The sequence below is a fragment of the Balaenoptera acutorostrata genome, chromosome 6 (genome assembly GCF_949987535.1).
Source record: "Balaenoptera acutorostrata chromosome 6, mBalAcu1.1, whole genome shotgun sequence".
Classification (NCBI taxonomy): Eukaryota; Metazoa; Chordata; class Mammalia; order Artiodactyla; family Balaenopteridae; genus Balaenoptera; species Balaenoptera acutorostrata.
The window spans coordinates 2,738,539-2,758,081 of NC_080069.1; the positions used below are offsets into that span (position 1 = coordinate 2,738,539).

The window sequence follows — 19,543 nt, forward strand, 5'->3', positions numbered from 1 at the left end:
ACAGAGAAAAAAACTGTAAAAAATTGAACAGAGCTTCACAAACCTGGGGAACAAGAACAAAAGGTCTAACATTCATGTCATCAGAGAACCAGAGAAGAGAAAGAGCAGAGCTGAAAAAATATTTGAAGAAATAATGGCTCAAAAATGGCATAAGGCATAAATCTGCAAGTTCAAGAAACTTAGCAAACCACAAACAGAATAAACCTAAAGAAATCCATGCCCAGAGACAACTTAATCACACCGCTGGAAACTAAGGACAAAGAAAGAATCTGGAAGCATCCAGAGAAAAATAAGACATATCTGCAGGAGAAAAAAAGGTGAGGATTTCTCTTCAAAAACTGTGGAGGACAGAAAGCAGTGAAGTAACTTTTTAAATGAAAATAGAAATGAACTGTCAACCCAAAATACTACAACCATCGAAAATACTGTTTAGAAATAAAGATGAAATAAAACTAAGAGGATTTATAGCCAACAGACCTAACCTAAAAGAACTGCCAAAGGAATTTCTTCAGACAGAGAGAAATTATATAAGAAGAAACTTGGATCATTAGGAATGAGTGAATAGCAAGAAAAATGGTAAATATTTGTGTAAATATAAGAAAGTATTCCTGTCCTATTGCCTTCTTAAACATGTTTGAAGTTGCAAGCAAAATTTATAACACGGCCTAATGAGGATTTAAATGTATGTAAATGTAATATATAAGACAACTATGGCATAAAGGGTAGAGGGTAAGGGTACCTACATGATGGAAAAATTTCTACATTCCAAACTGAAGCAGTAAAATAGTGTTTACAGCTGACCCGGGAACAACAAGGGGTTTGGGGCACTGACCCTTCATGCAGTTGAAAATGAGGTTAACAAATAAGTGTTGTTAAAAGCCACTAACTTGTACTAATTTGTTACATGGCAAAACAAAAACAAAAACAAAAACAAACCCCTCCACTAATATGAGGAGCAAAAAGAGATTACATTTTGGTAAGAAAGGTCAATTTACTCTAAAACCCCAACAATTCTAAATGTGTATGTTCTCTAAAAAAAAAAAAAAGAAAGAAAAAGAAAGAAAGAAAGGAAAAACTGACCAAACTAAAAGGAGAAACAGATAAATCTACAACTATATTTGACGACTTCAACTCTCCTATCTCAGTATCAAACAATGTTGGCATAATGTCAGCGTGGATCAAGTACTAAAAAGCACCATCAACTCACTGGATCTAATTGAAACATATAGAACTCCACTCAACCACAGCAGGGTACACTTTCTTTTCAAGTGCATGTGGAATATTCACAAAGATAGATCATATCCTAGATCAAAGTACAAACCTTAACAAATGTAAAATGACTGAATGAAGTCCTACAAAGTATGTTCTCTGATCATAAAATAAAACCAGAACACAATAACAGAAAAAAGTAGGAAAATGTCCAAACACTTGGAAATTAACCCATTTCTAAGTAATCCATGGGCCAAAGAGGATGTTTCAAGGGAAATTACAATAAATTTTGAACTGAATGAAAATGCAAATAGAACACAGAAAAATTTGTGGGGTGCAACTAAAGCAGTGCTTAGAGGGAGATTTATAGCATGCAATACCAATATTAGAAAAGAAAAAAGGTCTCACCCTCAGCTGTCTAAGCTTCAACCTTAAAAGACCAGAAAAGAGCAAAATAAACAGAAATCAAGCAGAAGGAAGATAACATTGTGAATGTACCTTATGCTACTGAATTGTGTATTTTTAAATGGTTAAGACAGAAAATTTTATGTTTTGTGTATTTTACCACACTAAAAACATTTTCTTTCATGGATCATAGATCTAAAGGTTAAAAGTAAAACTATAAAAATTTTTTGAAAAATAGGAGCAAATCTTCATGACTGCTGGATAGGCAGAGAGTTTTTAGACATGATAGAGCAAAAGCATGATCCGTAAACAAGAAACCTGAAAACGTACACTTTATCGAAGTTAACACCTTGCGCTCTGTGAAAAATATTGTTAAGAGAATGATAAGCCTAACTGCCACTTAGGAGAAAATATTGGCAAGTCACTTACCCAATAAAAGATTTGTCCAATATATAAAGAACTCTCAAAGCAAAACAGTAGCAACACAACACAATTAACATGGACAAATTACTCAGACACACAGTTCTCTAAAGAGGATATAAGGATCACAAATAAGCACAGGAAAAGGAATTCAACATCATTAACATTTAGAGAAATGCACATCAAACCACAACCAGATACCCCTATACATAGATTAGATGGCCAAAATAAAAACAGTGACAATACCGAATGCCGATGAGGATGTGGGGCAACGGTGCTCTTGATCACTGCTGCTAAGACGGCAAAATGGTGCGAGTGCTCTGGCAAATGGCTGACTTTTGAAAACTCGAGTTAAGTCTACACTTACCACATGATCCAGAAAAGCCACTCTTGGGCATTTACCCTAGAGAAACAAAAACTTACTCTTCTCCAAACACCTGTAAATGAATGATCAAAGCAGCACTGATTATAATTACCAAAAGCTAGAAACAACCCAAATGTCCCTCGGTGGGTGAATAAACAAATGAACTGTAGCACATCCATACAATGGAATACCACGCAACAACAAAAAAGAAAAAGTTACTGATATATGCAACAACCTGGATGAACAGCATTAAGGTGAATGAAAGAAGCCAACCACTAAAGGTTATATACTATTATATACCACACACAAATACCATATAAGACATTCTTGAAAAGACAAAGCCATAGTAATGGAGAATAGACAGTGGCTGCCAGGGTATTAGGGGGTGAGGGGACAGCATGACTATGTTGAGAAGAGAGCACAAGAGAGTTTTGGGGTGATGGAATGGTTCTGTATCCTGACTGTGGTGGTGGGTACGTGAACTTATACTTGTGTTAAAATTCATAGAACTGGAGAAGAAAAATAAAGTTAATGCTATTGTATGATGATTTACATAATAAAAGGACATTCTAAAAATAAGGTGCCAATGTGACCGCTAGGAAATGATGTCCAGAAGGCAGCTAGACAGGATGGAAGTTAGGAGGGTAGTCTGCATAACTGACAGAGACTTTGAGGTCACCAGTCCCTTGTAGAATAGTAAGTGAGATCACCCCAGGGCATTAACTTACAGTGAAAAATAACCAAGGACAGAACCCCAGGAAATATAAGCCTTAGAAACTAAAGAAGAAGAGAATCCTGTAGAAGAAGATATTAAGAAATAATAATCAGAAAAGTAAGGGAAAAACAGAGAATTTGGTGTCACAGAAGGCAAGGAAGAAATTTTGAAGAAGTAACTCATGAGATCAAATGTCACAGAAAGGTCAAGTAAGATAAAGATTTAAAATACTCTATTTGGCAAGATGGACATCGGTGACTTCTGTTTCAACAGGATTATGAATAGCGGGTAAGCAATGACGGAGAACAGAGCTTCATTCATTTGAGGTGTCTGGCTATGAAGAGGAGGAAGGAGCCGGGAACGTGAGAAACATGAATATATTTATGGGCTATGCCAGGAAAGAAGGGAAGTTCAGAAAAGAGAGGAAACAAGTGACAGAGTAAGGAGGACCCTTGAGGAAACATGACAGCATGGCCCAGAAGATAAGGCCATGAAAGCGTGGGCTCTCAAGTCAGACCTCAGGGATTTAAACACGATGTAATCTATCATTTGGTTGCTGTAAAGCTCAAGCTGTCACTTTAGCTTCTCCACCTCTGCCTCAGTGAGATGTAAGATGGGAAGATGACAGAACCTGCCTCAGAGCACTGCTATGAGAAGTTAGTTAATACAGGTATAGAACTTAGAACTAAGCCTGACACATAATCATCCAGTAAATGACCAATGTTAACAATTACCAGCATTATAATCATCAAATAGGATGGAACAGGAAGATTACTTTTGAACAGAGGAAGTTATATCCTTCTCTGAGACTGGAGAAAACAAGGACAGATTGGATACAATTATGCGTAAGTTTATAAGTATGGAGGCAGAAAATGTGATGAAATGTGGGATTCTTAAGCCCGATCTTCTCTGTGATGCAATGATTATCTTCACAGAAAGGGAAGAAGGATGAAACCATGGAGGAAAGTCCCCACTGTGGGCAACGGGAGAGGCTGCTGACCATGGAGATTCAGAGGACAGCCGAGAAGGACTGACAGCTCTGCTGAAACCAGAGGCCACAAACCCATCTGACACTGGTCATCACAGCTTTAACTTTCTCCAGCAGTCTTCAGAAGCCTGAGAGTAAAAATATTCACTAACTGAGTTACACATAATAAAGAGGGATATGCCTACTCAGAAAGAACGGCTCTGTGGGAGCATGGGGAGCATATAATTGAGTGAATTTAACGATCAGTGACTCCCATGAGCTTTAAAAGCATCTCTTTTAGAAACTATACAAATGTCCATCAACTGAGGGCTGAACAAACAAACTGTGGTACATTCACACGATGGAATATGACTCAGGAATAAAAAAGAACTACTGATACACACCAGCCTCAAAACTCTATATACTGTATGGTAATTTTACATGAAATTCTAGAAGAAGCAGGACCACAGTGACAGGAAGCAGATCGGTGGTTGCCGACGGCTGGTAGAAGACTGACTGTCACAGGGCGCAAGGAAACTTCTGCCTCCAGTTTTGCTGGGACACGACTGCCTCACAACACTGTTGGCTTACGGTGTACACGTAATGACTTGACACACGCACGTACGGAGACAGGATCGCTGGGGTGATCACTGTGGTAAGTTTGGTTATCACCCATCATCTCACATACCCACAGTTCCTTCTCTGGTGGCAAGAGGAGGAGCCTTTTAAGAAATGATGGAATGGTGCTGTCCTGTGATTGTGGCAGTGGTTACATGACTACATACACTTGTCAACACTCACCCAGATACACACCTAACACTGGTGAATTTCACTGTATTTAAACTTCATGTTAATACAGCTGACTTCTTACAAGGCTCTGTGTGGACGCCTGGGTTGCGTGCTCCACCACCAAGCACGGGCTCCAGACAGCTCCTCCCCCTCGCCTTGTCTACATCCCCAGACGCGGCCTCTAAGTCACAGTCAAAGGGACTGTGGCGGGCAGAACCTGCAGGAGACCCCCAAGGCTTCCTGATACCCACCCCCACTCCCCAGGTGTGCAAGTCCGATGGGCTGTACCCCCAGGATTAGGTCACGAGAAATGGGATGAGGGACGTTAAGCCAGTGAGCTGACCATGAAATGCGGAGTTTTCCTGGCTGGTTGTAGAAGCGGCAGGTGGGGGGTTGATGCACGGGGAGTTCTTTGCCGCTGAGATGAAGGGGCCACGTGGTCCCAGTCAAAGCTCTCAGACAGCGAGGCCTGAGTTCCACAGCGGCAGGGAGGGAAGTCCTGCCAGCATCCTGAGGGGTCGGTGAAGACAGCCGAGCCTCCAGCTGAGGACATAGCCGTTGACACCTCCACCTCAGCCTCAGGAGACCAGGAGCAGAGAACTGTTACAACGTGACAGAGTCCTGGCCCGGAGAAACTGTGGATCATAAATTTGTGTTGCTTTAAGCCACTACATTTATGGTAATTTGTTATACAGCATGGAAAAGGAGAGGCCAATTTTAAACAGCCCCTCTACCTCATCATAAAAAAGTTCCAATTTAGAACTTAAAATTGTGTGAACTTAAAATCTTAAAATCCCCACAGCTAACCTCAGCCTTAGCCTCTGTTCTTTACCTCACGCTTGTCTAACACCAGACTCTAAGTTGTTGCAGAGAGAAACTAAGATATCTGAGTAAGCTTTAATTAAGTCATCTTTAATCAATTAATTAACCTATTACCCCCAAAGTGTTTAACACACTGCCTAGTTGTTATATTAGTGAATAAAGAAAGTAATATATGATGCACACACCCAAATATACTGAAAAGTAAAAATTCTTCACTTTTTAGCCACATTTTTCTAAAGTAAAGTTTCATGTGTACATATAGTCATCTAGGGAATGAAGAAACTCTATACAGGTTAACAAAACGAATCTTGGAAAGTCGTATAAAAATCACTGTCAAAAATGCACTGATTTCTAAAGCACATCTTTTAAAAATGATAAAACAACAAAATGAAAATACTAATATCTGATTGCAGTGAGACCATGGCCTCCCCTTCTTCCCAAATTCTAGACTTGAGAAGTTGTTAAGTGAATGCATATCAGCACTCACAAACAAGTGAAACTCTTGGTAGTCCCAAGAACAGAAGGAGTCCAGAGGTAAGGAAAGTACACACATGGGTTTAAGATGAGAAGCGTCATGAGCACAGCCTGTAGGGAAGAGGCCTCGGCAGCGGATGTGAGCAACAGGAGGCTGCTCTGCGATGAGCTGGCAGCCGGGGCACGAGGGGAATGGCAGCAAATGGCGCTTAAAGAAGAGGTCGCCCAGCACACTATCCATCTCCGCAAGCAGCTCGCTTCAGACACGAGTGATGAGAGAGCCCGGAGTGAAAGGCTGGGCCGGTGCCCCAGGTGACCGGTGACACCCTGGAAGGTGGGGTCTCCAAAGCCCAGAAAATAAGCTGCCATGTATTTGCCTAGCCGAACAGCAATGTGTCCCACCCATCCTCTACTCTGATGGAAAACTGAACAGAGGAGAGGTCAGCAACACGTGCCCATCTCGCCAGGGGGCCACCCAAACAGAGGCAATGAAGGGTAAAATAGACACCCCCAAACATGAACACACCAGCAAGAACACCAAACGTACGAGGGATGCCAGTACCATGAAACGGGGAGCAGACTTAAAAACTGAAGACACCGAGGTGACATGGCCAAGAGTGCACTAAGAACAAGACCTTATGATAACCAAAGTATCATCAGAGAAATGAGCACATGATCAAGGAGCTTTCAAGGAAAACTAAGAAGATTCATGGACATGAGAATACAAGGTTCTAAACTTAAGAGAAAACATCACTGGATGGGCTGAAGAGCAGAGTAGACAAAACTAAAGAACACGTTACGAGCTGAAATTCGGGCCCAGGAATCCTTCCAAAACAGTAAGAAGGGACAAACGGATAAAAAAGATGAAATAAAAGTACAGAAAAAAAGACATTTGATGCAGAGGTTCCAATCTATCCATTTAATGGGAGTTCTCTTAAGGAGAAAAAGAAGAAGCAATATGGGAAGAAGCGTCAATTAAGAATGTCCCAGAACTGAAGGTGAGTGCTCAGACTGAAAGCATCTGGTTAGAATCACGACAGGTCAGTTAAAAAATACCGAGAACACTCAAGTGATATTTCAGAACATGGAAGGTAGAAAAACAGTGCCAAAAGCTTTCAGAGAGGAAAAACCCCTTACAGAGGAACATGAAGGAAAACAATATCACAAGACTTGAGAGCGACAATGAGACCATGATGAGGCAGCAGCTTCAAGGTGGGGTGGGGAGAGCTTGCAACCCACATTTCTCCACCCAGCAAACTACCAGCCAAGACTTCCACTTGCAGCTGCGGTGGAGTGACAGGGACCAGATCTACCCTCCCACCTTCGGCAACTACAAGTCTGGACGAAGCAGATGAAACAACGATTTCCCAACACTGGCAAACAGGCAGCAAAAGCAGATGAAACAACAATTTTCCAACACTGGAAAACAGGCAGCACAAGACAGTGATCCTTGTGAGAAGGGCAACAAGTGAGGTAAGCTCAGTAATTGCCCAGTTTCCAGGCTGTAGCACAGGGAGAGGGTGTCCTGAGTTAGGGAAACAGCAGCCAGAGCCTGGGAGGGTGAAGAGCACTAACATTTGCAGGAAGGGGTACCAAGGAAGAGAGGGCTGCCCAGAGAGTCCTGGAATCGGCAGAGGTTTCCCCTGAGTCTCCTGCTGAGTGACGGTTACCATGATGTCACCAATCCCTCAGGCTCGCTGAGGGCTGGGAACACATCACACTTCCAACAGCCAGACTAGAAAGGCCTCCAAATCAACAGAGCATTGGAGTACCACCAATCCATCACCAGAGCGTCAAGAGTATGCCTCGCTTTTCTGGTAAGCGGCCTGAGGTAACCTCTAAAAATGGTTCGCTAGTCACTTGACCCAGAAAACCCCACAAAATCATGCAAGTCGAGAGGTTCAAATCTTCGTGTTCACTTTAAGAACACTCGTGAAACGGCCCAGGCCATTAAGGGTATGCGTATCCGAAAAGCCACCAAGTCTGTGAAGGCTGTCACTTTAAAGAAGCAATGTGTGCCGTTCCGTCGTTACAATGGTGGAGTTGGTAGGTGTGTCCAGGCCAAACAGTGGGGCTGGACGCAGGGTCGGTGGCCCAAAAAGAGTGCTGAATTTTTACTGCACGTGCTCAAAAATGCAGAGAGTAATGCTGAACTTAAGGGCTTAGATGTAGATTCTCTGGTCACTGAGCATATCCAGGTGAACAAAGCCCCCAGGATGCGGCGGAGGACTTACAGAGCTCATGGTCGGATCAACCCATACATGAGCTCTCCCAGCCCCACTGAGATGATCCTTACTGAAAAAGAACAGATTGTTCCTAAACCAGAAGAGGAGGTTGCCCAGAAGAAAAAGATATCCCAGAAGAAATTGAAGAAACAAAAACTTATGGTCCCGGAATAAATGCTGCAAAAAGTAAATGCAAATAAAAGTAAAAAAAAAGAGTACTGCCTGAGCGGTGGTGCCAAGTGCGTTCTAGACAAAAGGCTGTTCTCCACCTGCCTAGCAAAGCTGAGAATCAACCTTGAAAGACTCAAACTATTTTCAAGTAACATAACTGCATCACAGAATAAATTTATTCATTTGTATTTAAATACAAAAAATCCAAGATAAAATACACAATGCCAGGTATCCAACCACAAATTACCAGGTGGGTAAAGAAGCAGGAAAAGATTACCCAAATGAAGAGAAAATCAATCAACAAACAGACTCAGGAATGACACAGATAATAGAATTAGTGACAAGGTCATTAAAAAGGTGACTATAATCATATTCCATATGTTCAAGAAGGTAGAGAAAAGTGTAAGTATTATAAAGACAGACATGGAAAGTATAAAAGTGACCCAAATAAATTTTAAGAGATTAAAAAATACAGTATCTGAAATGAAAAATATACAATGTCTGGATGGGATTAAGAGCAGATTACACAAAGCAGACAAAAAGAGTAATGAACTTGAAGATACAGTAACAGAAGCTACCCAAAATCAAACACAGGAAAAGGACCAAAAAGAAATGAATAGAGCATCAGCGAGCTGACGTATGGGTACTGAGCACCCAGAGGAAAAAGGAGAGGAGAACAGAAAAAAATGTTTGAAGAAATAATGGCTGAATTTTTCCAAATTTGATAAAAAACAATAAATCCACTGATCCAAGAAGCTCAATGAACCCCCAACAAGATAAAAATGAAGAAAATTACACCAAGATACATCTTAATCAATCCACTTCCAGTGATAAGGAGGAAATGTTAAAAGCCGTCAGAGAGAAAAGACACATTACACACAGAGGAAAATTTAAGAATGAAACCAGATCTCTGGTCAGAACAGGCGTGCCAGGATGTAAGTGGAGAAACATCTTTAAAGAACTGAAAGAAAAAGAACTCTCAACCTATAAGACTACATCCAGCAAAAATATTTTTCAAAAAAGAAGACAAAATGCTTTTTCAGAGATATAAATGCTAAGCAAATTCACCAGCAGACCACCACTACAAATTAACATTTAAGTGTGAAGACAAAATAAGGACCATTCCAACAAATCTTTGACAGTTTCTCTCCAAAAGGTTACGAGAGGATAGTCTCCATCATGAAGACAAATAAACTGAGGGAGGACAGTAGCATATAAGGAACTGTGCTGAGGAAAGAAATGTGTAAATCTTGGTAAGTCTAATAACTGTTTTAAAATATTTTTAATTAAAATCTGTAACTAAAATTCCAGCTGCTACTAACATGGGAGAAATAGGGCAAGGGAAAACAAAGGAGGTTCTCCTCTGTCTATAGAGAGGATACAAATACAGATTAATTCCAGGTATTAGAAAAACAAGCTGATGGGTGTTAAACATACACAGGGTAACCATTAAAAAATTTAACTATTTTTCTGTGATATTATTTCAAAGAAAAAAATATCCTAAGTTGGAATAATTATATTAATTAACTCATAAAGATATCACTTATGGACTTACAGTAGATCTAAGTCTAAAGAAAACATATTACCACACAATTGACCTATTTCCTACGTGAGCATGATGCTTCACGGGTGCTGAGCTGACAATCACCATTTGTTCTGGGGACAAAAGGTGAAAAGGCATTTGTGTACCTCTGCAAGTCAAAACTATTAACTATTGAAACGATGGTCTAAAACTGTTAATATTTTCTTATGTACATGACTTAATTCAGTTAACGGGCATAATTAGAAGCTTTAAAATACTTTTGTTCCTAATTTGCCTTTGAGTAAATGCACAGTTACATGGATATTTACCCAAATGTTTATTTCCCATTTTTCTTCTACAATTCTTTGCTACTTAAAAGTATTTAAAACCAAAAGCATATTGGAAGAAAAAAGTAATGTAAGAACTTATTTATTTAATATAAATATCTGGGTTGCTATACCTACTTCAACTCTTTTAAAAGGAAGGATACAGCTACGAACTTACTCTCAATTAACCAAGCAACAACAGAATTTCACGCATGGCATAAAAGAAATAGCTGAAGAGAGGTTAAATGCTCTGCAAATGTTCAGAGGAAATGTTTGTAAAGGATTACGACTCTTGTCGTTTATACCTACCTTGTTCCAGACCTTCTCTTTGAATATTAACATGTTCAAAAATCTCAAAAACAAAATCCTACCATATGCCCCTCAGCCCGAGCCTTGTTCTGCCTCGCTTCCCGTCTTCGCTGTAGAAACTCTTCTACCTGCTTTGCTCTTTCCACAGCCAGCTGCCCCTTCTGCCTGAGGAATTTGGACAAACAGCAAAGTTAGAAATTCTGAACATTAAATATTTCAAAAAGTTTAAACTTACACTTATTCTACATATTTTCTTCAGAGATATTTGCAAAATATGAAGGCTGATATGAAAATCTTCCTCTGTAATAAAGAAATTGCTATACATATATTAGAATCTACCACTTAAATTGGAGACATTATTATTTTAAATAGGGGTAAAATCTACACTGCTATGTTTATTTAATCTATTCTACTTATAGACACATAAAATGATTTTAGACTATACCTATAGAAAAATCTCAATAGTCTCCAAGTAGGTAAGCTTATTTCAGAACTCTGCATCAAATATATCAATCAGTATGAAAGTAAGATTAAAGCAGCAGAGTAGCAATTTCAAAGCTCATCAAAAATAATGAAGAGTTTATGTGAATTTTCAAAACTGCAGTAAAAAGTGAAGTCTGAATTCCTTGAAAATCACAACTATTAAAAAGAAAAATGGATAGATTAGGGGAAAAAACTAAAAGCACACTTATTTGTTTCCATCTTTTCCAATTACGTTTCTGTATCCTCCTCTAACAACTATGAGAGAATGTAAACATGTTGGGCTTAGACGACAACTAAAAAATATCAACGACATTTTGAACATCTAATATATATTGTGTGGGACTTCCCTAACCAGTGGCACAGTGGTTAAGAATCCGCCTGCCAATGCAGGGGACACGGGTTCGAGCCCTGGTCTGGGAAGATCCCCCATGCCGCAGAGCAACTAAGCCCATGCGCCTCAACTACTGAGCCTGCACTCTAGAGCCCGCGAGCCACAACTACTGAGCCCACGTGTCACAACTACTGAAGCCCACGTGCCTAGAGCCCTGTGCTCCGCAACAAAAGAAGCCACCGCAATGAGAAGCCCGCGTACTGCAACGAAGAGTAGCCCCCGCTCACCGCAACTAGAGAAAGCCCACGCAGCAACAAAGACCCAACGCAGCCAAAAATAAATAAATAAATTTATAATATATATTGTGTCTGCTACCGTGTACTAAGAAAGATACAAAAATAAACAAAACCCACCCCCCGTAAACAGAGAACTCATTGCATAGTATCAACTGCAGTAATTCTGTGAGTAAGGAAGAAAGATGAGAAAGTTATTGACTGCACTTCTCAGATACTGGCTACGAAGGCACACAAAATTCCTACAGCCTCTGTGATGGACCATAACTAAGTTACGTTCAGAAAAAGATATGAAATAATGCCTTCTCTCTTCCAGTAGATTTAAACACTTCTGATTTTCATACCCCAAACAGTCATTTCTTTTACATGTTTCGTTAACAATTACAGTTGACCCTTGAACAACACAGGTTTGAATTGTGTGGGTCCACAATGTGGATATTTTTCAACAGTAAATACTACAGCACTACATGTTCATGGTTAGTTGAATCCATGGATGCAGAGGAACCTCAGATATGGAGGGCTGACTATAAGTATATGCAGATTGACCCCCGTATTGTTCAAGGGTCAACTGTACTGAGACATGTAAGAATTTTAAATATGAAATTAAACAGTAGAAATTTAAAATCTGATTCACCATAAAGCTATGGAAGATAGTGGCCTGAGATTCATTTAACTTTCATAGTGCTTAAAAGATATTCTTGTGAAACTCCAGCACTGGAATTTTCTAGGATTAGATAATCTCTAGAGCTGGTTTAGAGCCTTTCCTGTGTACTAATTTTGTATCCTGCAGCTTTACCAAATTCTTTGATGAGCTCTAGTAGTTTTTTGGTAGCGTCTGTAGGATTTTCTATGTACAGTATCATGTCATCTGTAAACAGTGACAGTTTTAGTTCTTCTCTTCCAATTTGGATTCCTTTCATTTCTTTTTCATCTCTGGTTGCTGAGGCTAGGAAAATCTCCTTCATATACTGGGTTGGCCAAAACGTTCATTTTTCTGTATGTTACAGAAAAACCTGAACAAACGTTTTAACCAACTCAATATATAGGCAAGGCTGTTATTCTGGTCTGCTATAGCCCCATTTACATAAGGCTGGGCCTAAAGACAACAGATAAACTTTCAGAGAGTATGACATTCAGATATGTCATCTGAAACTGTATATCTACTTGTAAGGCTCTTTTGAGGAGTCCTGGATGCTTATACCACCATATACAATTAGATAAAATCTCTGCTTTGTATCCTGACTGCACTGACTTCCTTTTCTACCCTTTATAAAAGTAAAACTTCTATAAAGTTTTTATGTTTGATTTCCCATTCTAAGATACTGAGTATCGCCAATGTTTGTCAGTCTGGGGCTCCAATTCACATATGTTAATTCATATTCACTGATTGATTTGATTCACTAAATCAAATAATTCAGCTGCACAGAAATATTTTACTAAGAACCTGATCATACACATAACAGCTTTGATTTAAAGAATGTTCACAGCATTTATGTAAATATAGTACTACACATTCTATTTATTTATGTAATCTATAAGTTTTGCTTTACTGAATAGTTTTTTCCTAAGCTGGTTTAAATAAGCAGGTATATATAACTGGTTGCTTTCAATCACAAACTTAAAACCTGTAGTGATATTTGCTTACCATTATTTCTTTTTCCTTCTCATTTATTAAACAAATACTTATTGAGTGTCAACTATTTACCAATATTACATCTGTCTTTGAAGATATAAGATGTATAAAACAGAATTCCTGGAATGCAAGGTTGGTGCAACATATAAAAATCAACCAGAGCAATATACCTTATTAAAAGAATAAAGGACAAAACTAGTTTAATTGATTCTATGATTCCTTATAATATTTAAAAACCTATACTGTTTTCATTTTTCACATGCATTTCTGTTTCCTACTTAACACATACCAAAAAGAAGAACCCATTCTCATATTCTTATTCCCCTCTAAAGTAGTAAAACTGTACTGAATTGTGAGCACAAACTATACATGTGTGCAAGGCTCATAGGGATAGAGGAAATAGTCAATTAACTTCTTAATAGTCATTCTCTTCATTAAATGTTATTAAGAATTTATATGTGGGACTTCCCCAGTGGCTCAGTGGCTGAGAATCTGCCTGCCAGTGCAGGGGACATGGGTTCAATCCCTGGTCTGGGAAGATCCCACATGCCACGGAGCAACTAGGCCCATGTGCAACAACTGAGCCTGCGCTCTAGAGCCCGCGAGCCACAACTACTGAGCCCACGTGCCACAACTACTGAAGCCCACGCACCTAGAACCTGTGCTCCGCAACAAGAGAATCCACTGCAATGAGAAGCCCGTGCAATGCAACGAAGAGTAGCTCCCGCTTGCCACAACTACAGAAAGGCCGCGCACAGCAACAAACACCCAACACAGCCAAAAATAAATAAATAAATAAAAGAATGTATATGTGTATACTCTGTTTTAGACAAATTAAATAGACTATATCTTTTGAGTTCCAAACTTATGCCACTTAAAATTAGTAGAACATTAATCTAGATTAATAGTAAAGGAATGACTAATATAAATACTATATAAGCCACAAATATACAGTAAGAAATTAGGAATCTGGAAAGTGAAATACAGAGACATTAAAATGGGTAAAAAAGAAATAATGAGGCAAAATCTTTTGCATCCTGACAAGAGAAAAACGGAAGTTATTTTCTTTCTTTTTCTTATACAAATGCATGAATAAATGGAAAGAGCTGGGTAAGATACCTCATATCCATGGCTCAAACCTTTTACTAAGGCAAATTAAAAATTTTGAAAGATGACTAAAAATGGATTTTTTTAAGAGGTGAAAGCAACAGAAAAATGGCAGCAATCTAGGTAGCAGAAATAATCCGAGAAATGAAAAATGAGTCAATATGGTTTAAGGTAGAAGAGTTGGGGTGGTATAAGTTTAATGAAATGAAAAAAGGATGTTGTGGCTGTATTCATTAAGCTTCCTCCTCTGTTTAAGTGGCATAATGTCGATCTGAGGAAACGGAATTGTTGTCAGCTTTACTCAAATGAAGCAATACAGAGGAAAAGACTTGGAAAAGTAAAAGCTCAATAAAATACAAATGTTTAGAGGCACTCAATGGTTTCATAAGATGGTCTCACGTGATTGAGGTTCTAATGTTAAAAGCTAACTGAATATAAGCTCACCAGTTGTAACAAACATACCACTCTGGTGGGGGACGCTGACAACGGGTATAGGGACAGCATGTGGGAAATCTCTGTACCGTCTCCCTCAGCTTTGTGGTGAAGCTAAACTGCTGTAAAAAGTTAAAGTCTTTAAAAAAAAAAAAAGGTAACTAAGGTGTGTTATCAAGACATGGATATAAAAAGCAAAGTTAGACTAGCCAGAGTTACTGATAAAAAGGGAAGAAGAAAAATAATTAACACCATGAAAAAGTAAGAAGCAAATATGGGCTATCTAAAATATGAGGAAAAGATAATCTGAATGAGTCTTAGATGACTATAGATTTCAGTCTGCTGATTTGGTTTGAATCAGGGAAAGGAACTGACTACATATGACAATAACAAACAAATTATAAAAACCAGAAGTTATGACAGTGTGGAGAAAATGCTCTATAATGCCAATGGTGCTAAAAAGTTCAACAAAAGAATAGGGAAGCAGCTGCATAGCGCAGGAAGATCAGCTTGGTGCTTTGTGACCACCTAGCGGGGTGGGATGGGGAGGGTGAGAGGGAGACGCAAGAGGGAGGAGATATGGGAACATATGTATACGTATAGCTGATTCACTTTGTTTTACAGCAGAAACTAACACACCATTGTAAAGCAGTTATACTCCAATAAAGATGTTAAAATTTTTAAAAAATCATAATATTCAAATTGGAGGAGACCCTGAGTATTAACTAATGCAACTTCTTGCTGAATAAAGTATTCTCATATTCCCATCTAAATATCCCTGACACATGGTCATTCAAACCCCTAGTTTAATACTTTCAGTTTGAGAGCACTGATTAAATCCCACAACAGCCCATCCACTAAACACACCTCATAATGGATGGAAATCTGCTTCTTTACTTCTAATCACAGTACTTCTACGATGTGGAAATACAAAGAAATCTAATTCCTCTTCTACAAGACAAGCCACCCAATTCTTCTGAACTTGTTCCTTTAAGCATGCTTTCTTTAATGGTAGCGAAATTTTCCCAGCTTCTCTAATTTTCCTCATAAAATGTTTCAAGCCTTAGTAAAGTCAACATGGCACAAAAGTTAAGTGAGTCATCTTTGGCACCAAACTGTCCAACTTCAACTCCCGGTTTTACTAATAAACAGTTATGTGGCCTTCAAGAAATTAGTTATTTATGCAGTCATTTATCATATATCAATTGCTTAATCTATAAAACTAGGAATAATAATATGTGCCTTGTAGCACTGGTGATGACTAGATGAGCTAATAATAATCAACTCTCATTATTCCTGGTAGTTGCGTTGTATAAAGTCACCGTGAGTATGAATTAGCGCATACTGAATGATTACCCCGAGGAGAATTACAGGGTTAGGCTCCTGACAGCCTCTTGCTACAACATTTTCGCCAATGGATTAATATACAACCTCGTTTTATGTGTGTTTCTGTTTAAAGACACCTTATTACACGGTCCATTCATTAACACTGAACTCTCGGCCAACAACACTGTAACTCACTCCTCAATGAAGCTTCTCTGATACAAATATTTCCTCCATGAGGAACACCACAGCCTTCCTGCACTTATGAACACCAGACAGCACTTCAGCACAAGGCATGAGGGCCATTTTAAGCAATGAAATCACCAACAAAATGCCCCAAAATGCAGAAAATGCAGCTGAGCAGACTATGAAAGTACATTTGTTCATGAGCGCTGAAACAGGAAAGCAGAGCTGGCCTTGCTCCCGCTCAGCTGGGACTTGCGCACCGGGCAACTCAAAGTCCCTGGGGCTCTGCACATGCCCAGGAACAACGGTGAAGGGACTGGGAGTGCTGATGTGCGGCTACACATGAATTTTAGCAAGCAGGCAAATCCACAAGCACACAATCCACAGGTAGCGGGGACTGGCGAGGCATGTAAATCCCTCCGCGGTGGTCTTGGGACAGAGCACACAACCCAGCAGCAGCTCCTATGTTTATGTCACTACCATCATCCTCATCATCACCATCCTCACGGGCACATGCTTTGTCAATACTCTGTTGTGTGACCAGTAGTGAATATAGTGAAAACTTCATTTCCTCCATTATTTTAATTTAAAATTTTATATTTTTCAAAAACTTCTTTAGCTCCTAAATGGTACTCGTCAGGGGGCAATAAAATGGGCACAATCATATACTGTTAGACTGAGCATAAATTGGCACAGCTTCTGTAGAAAGACAATTAGTAGTATTTAGTTAATAAATTTAGTTAAATAAATTTAATTTCATAAATTCAATAAATTTAGTAATATTTCTTTCTAGAGCCTTCATAAAGAACATAACAGAGCAACTCCTTTAATCCAGGAATTACCCTTCTAAGATTGTATTCTACAGAAATAATGAGAAATAAAAAATATGTTCAAAACACAGTGTTCAAAAAAGTGAAAAATTACAATGTATTATATTAGAGGATTTGCTATATATAAACTATAGTTAACAGCACTGCAATCGAATACAGACATCAAAAATCCCATGAAAACAATTTTTAGCATGGGAAAATTTTTATGGTAAAAATGTTAAATAAAAACAGATAAAAAAAAAAAAAAGAAACCCCAGCAGATAAAACTTTGTGCATGATTTGATCTCCTCTAACTATAGAAAAAGAAATATGAACAAAAGATGCCAGAAAATAGACCACAGTCTTCATAGTGACTGCCTTGCAGGATGAGCAGTGATTTCTTCTCCTGTTTCTAACACCCGCCGATACCTTCCAATATTTCTAAAGCTAACCTACATCACCTTGGTAAGCAGAAAAACAAGACAAAAAAGCCACTTGCGACTTTCCTTCAGGTTTTCTTTTTCCTTGAGCGAAAGGGAGAGAAAAAAGGGGTCTGAACATTTGGCTGAGAATCCTAAGTGAAAGGGGGACGACAGGATGGTTAGCTGCCAGTATTTTAAAATCAGGAAATATGTGAGCTTTCTTGACTTCAGCAAAGGAAACAGCATTAAAATGGAACTTGAGGGTTAAAGGAAGAAAAATAAATAAATAAATAAATGCCTTTGAATAAAGCAAAACACTGGCATGCAAAGACGACACTTAATGAACATTACAGTACATGACTCTTTTTGAATTATGGTTTTCTCAGGGTATATGCCCAGTAGTGGGATTGCTGGGTCGTATGGTAGTTCTATTTTTAGTTTTTTAAGGAACCTCCATACTGTTCTCCATAGTGGCTGTATCAATTTACATTCCCACCAACAGTGCAAGAGGGTTCCCTTTTCTCCACACCATCTCCAGCATTTATTGTTTGTAGATTTTTTGATGATGGCCATTCTGACCGGTGTGAGGTGATGACTCTTTGTAGTTTTGATTTGCATTTCTCTAATGATTAGTGATGTTGAGCATCCTTTCATGTGTTTGTTGGCAATCTGTATATCTTCTTTGGAGAAATGTCTATTTAGGTCTTCTGCCCATTTTTGGATTGGGTTGTTTGTTTTTTTGATATTGAGCTGCATGAGCTGCTTGTATATTTTGGAGATTAATCCTTTGTCAGTTGCTTCGTTTGCAAATATTTTCTCCCATTCTGAGTGTTGTCTTTTCGTCTTGTTTATGGTTTCCTTTGCTGTGCAAAAGGTTTTAAGTTTCATTAGGTCCCATTTATTTATTTTTGTCTTTATTTCCATTTCTCTAGGAGATGGGTCAAAAAGAGAAAAACAAATACCGTATGCTAACACATATACATGGAATCTTAAAAAGAAAATGGTTCTGAAGAACCTAGGGGCAGGATGGGAATAAAGATGCAGACGTAGAGAATGGACTTGAGGACATGGGGAGGGGGAAGGGTAAGCAGGGACGAAGTGAGAGAGTGGCATGGACATATATACACTACCAAATGTAAAATAGATAGCTAGTGGGAAGCAGCCGCATAGCACAGGGAGATCAGCTCGGTGCTTTGTGACCACCTAGAGGGGTGGGATAGGGAGGGTGGGAGGGAGATGCAAGAGGGAGGGGATATGAGGATACATGTATACATATAGCTGATTCACTTTGTTATACAGCAGAAACTAACACAACATTGTAAAGCAATTACACTCCAATAAAGATGTTGAAATAAATAAATAAAAATTAAAGAAAAAATGTGTACCAAATATTAAAAGATAGGCTGTCTTAGAATAATTTCATATCACACCAGATTGCAAACAAATGAGTCCTTGTACCAAGGTGCATTGGTAATTCCTGGATATGAATGACATTAAAATAAAAGTACTGATTGAGAGGGCAGACCCATTGAATTCTCCAGGCTCGATATACAGCTTGCTTCATTGTTAATGGCACTTGTGTGTCCACACAGTTGGAGAAACAGACTCCTGTTCATTTGTTGCTTTCAGTATGGAATACTTTATACCAATGAATTTTAAAATGTTAAAAAAAAGACAACACTTAAGTGTGACGGAGTAGGAAAAGTTATTGATCTACGACAGTGGAAAAGGATTACAATACATACGTAAATATGAGACAGTGGGTATTAGCAAGTATGAAGTTAGGAGCATATCACACACACAGTA

General features: G+C 38.8%; 1 protein-coding gene and 1 pseudogene across 10 annotated transcripts in view; one reads left to right on the forward strand and one right to left on the reverse strand.

Moving 5' to 3' along the window:
* NEK1 (NIMA related kinase 1) overlaps window positions 1-19,543 on the reverse strand; it is a 206,392-nt gene that overhangs the window by 107,137 nt on the left and 79,712 nt on the right. For all 10 annotated transcript variants that reach the window (XM_057548150.1, XM_057548156.1, XM_057548154.1 and 7 more), the window contains one exon: window positions 10,781-10,883. In XM_057548150.1, coding sequence (XP_057404133.1) covers window positions 10,781-10,883 — 103 coding nt within the window. The remainder of the gene's footprint in view (window positions 1-10,780; window positions 10,884-19,543) is intronic.
* Window positions 8,010-8,564, forward strand: LOC114239196 (60S ribosomal protein L17-like; annotated as a pseudogene).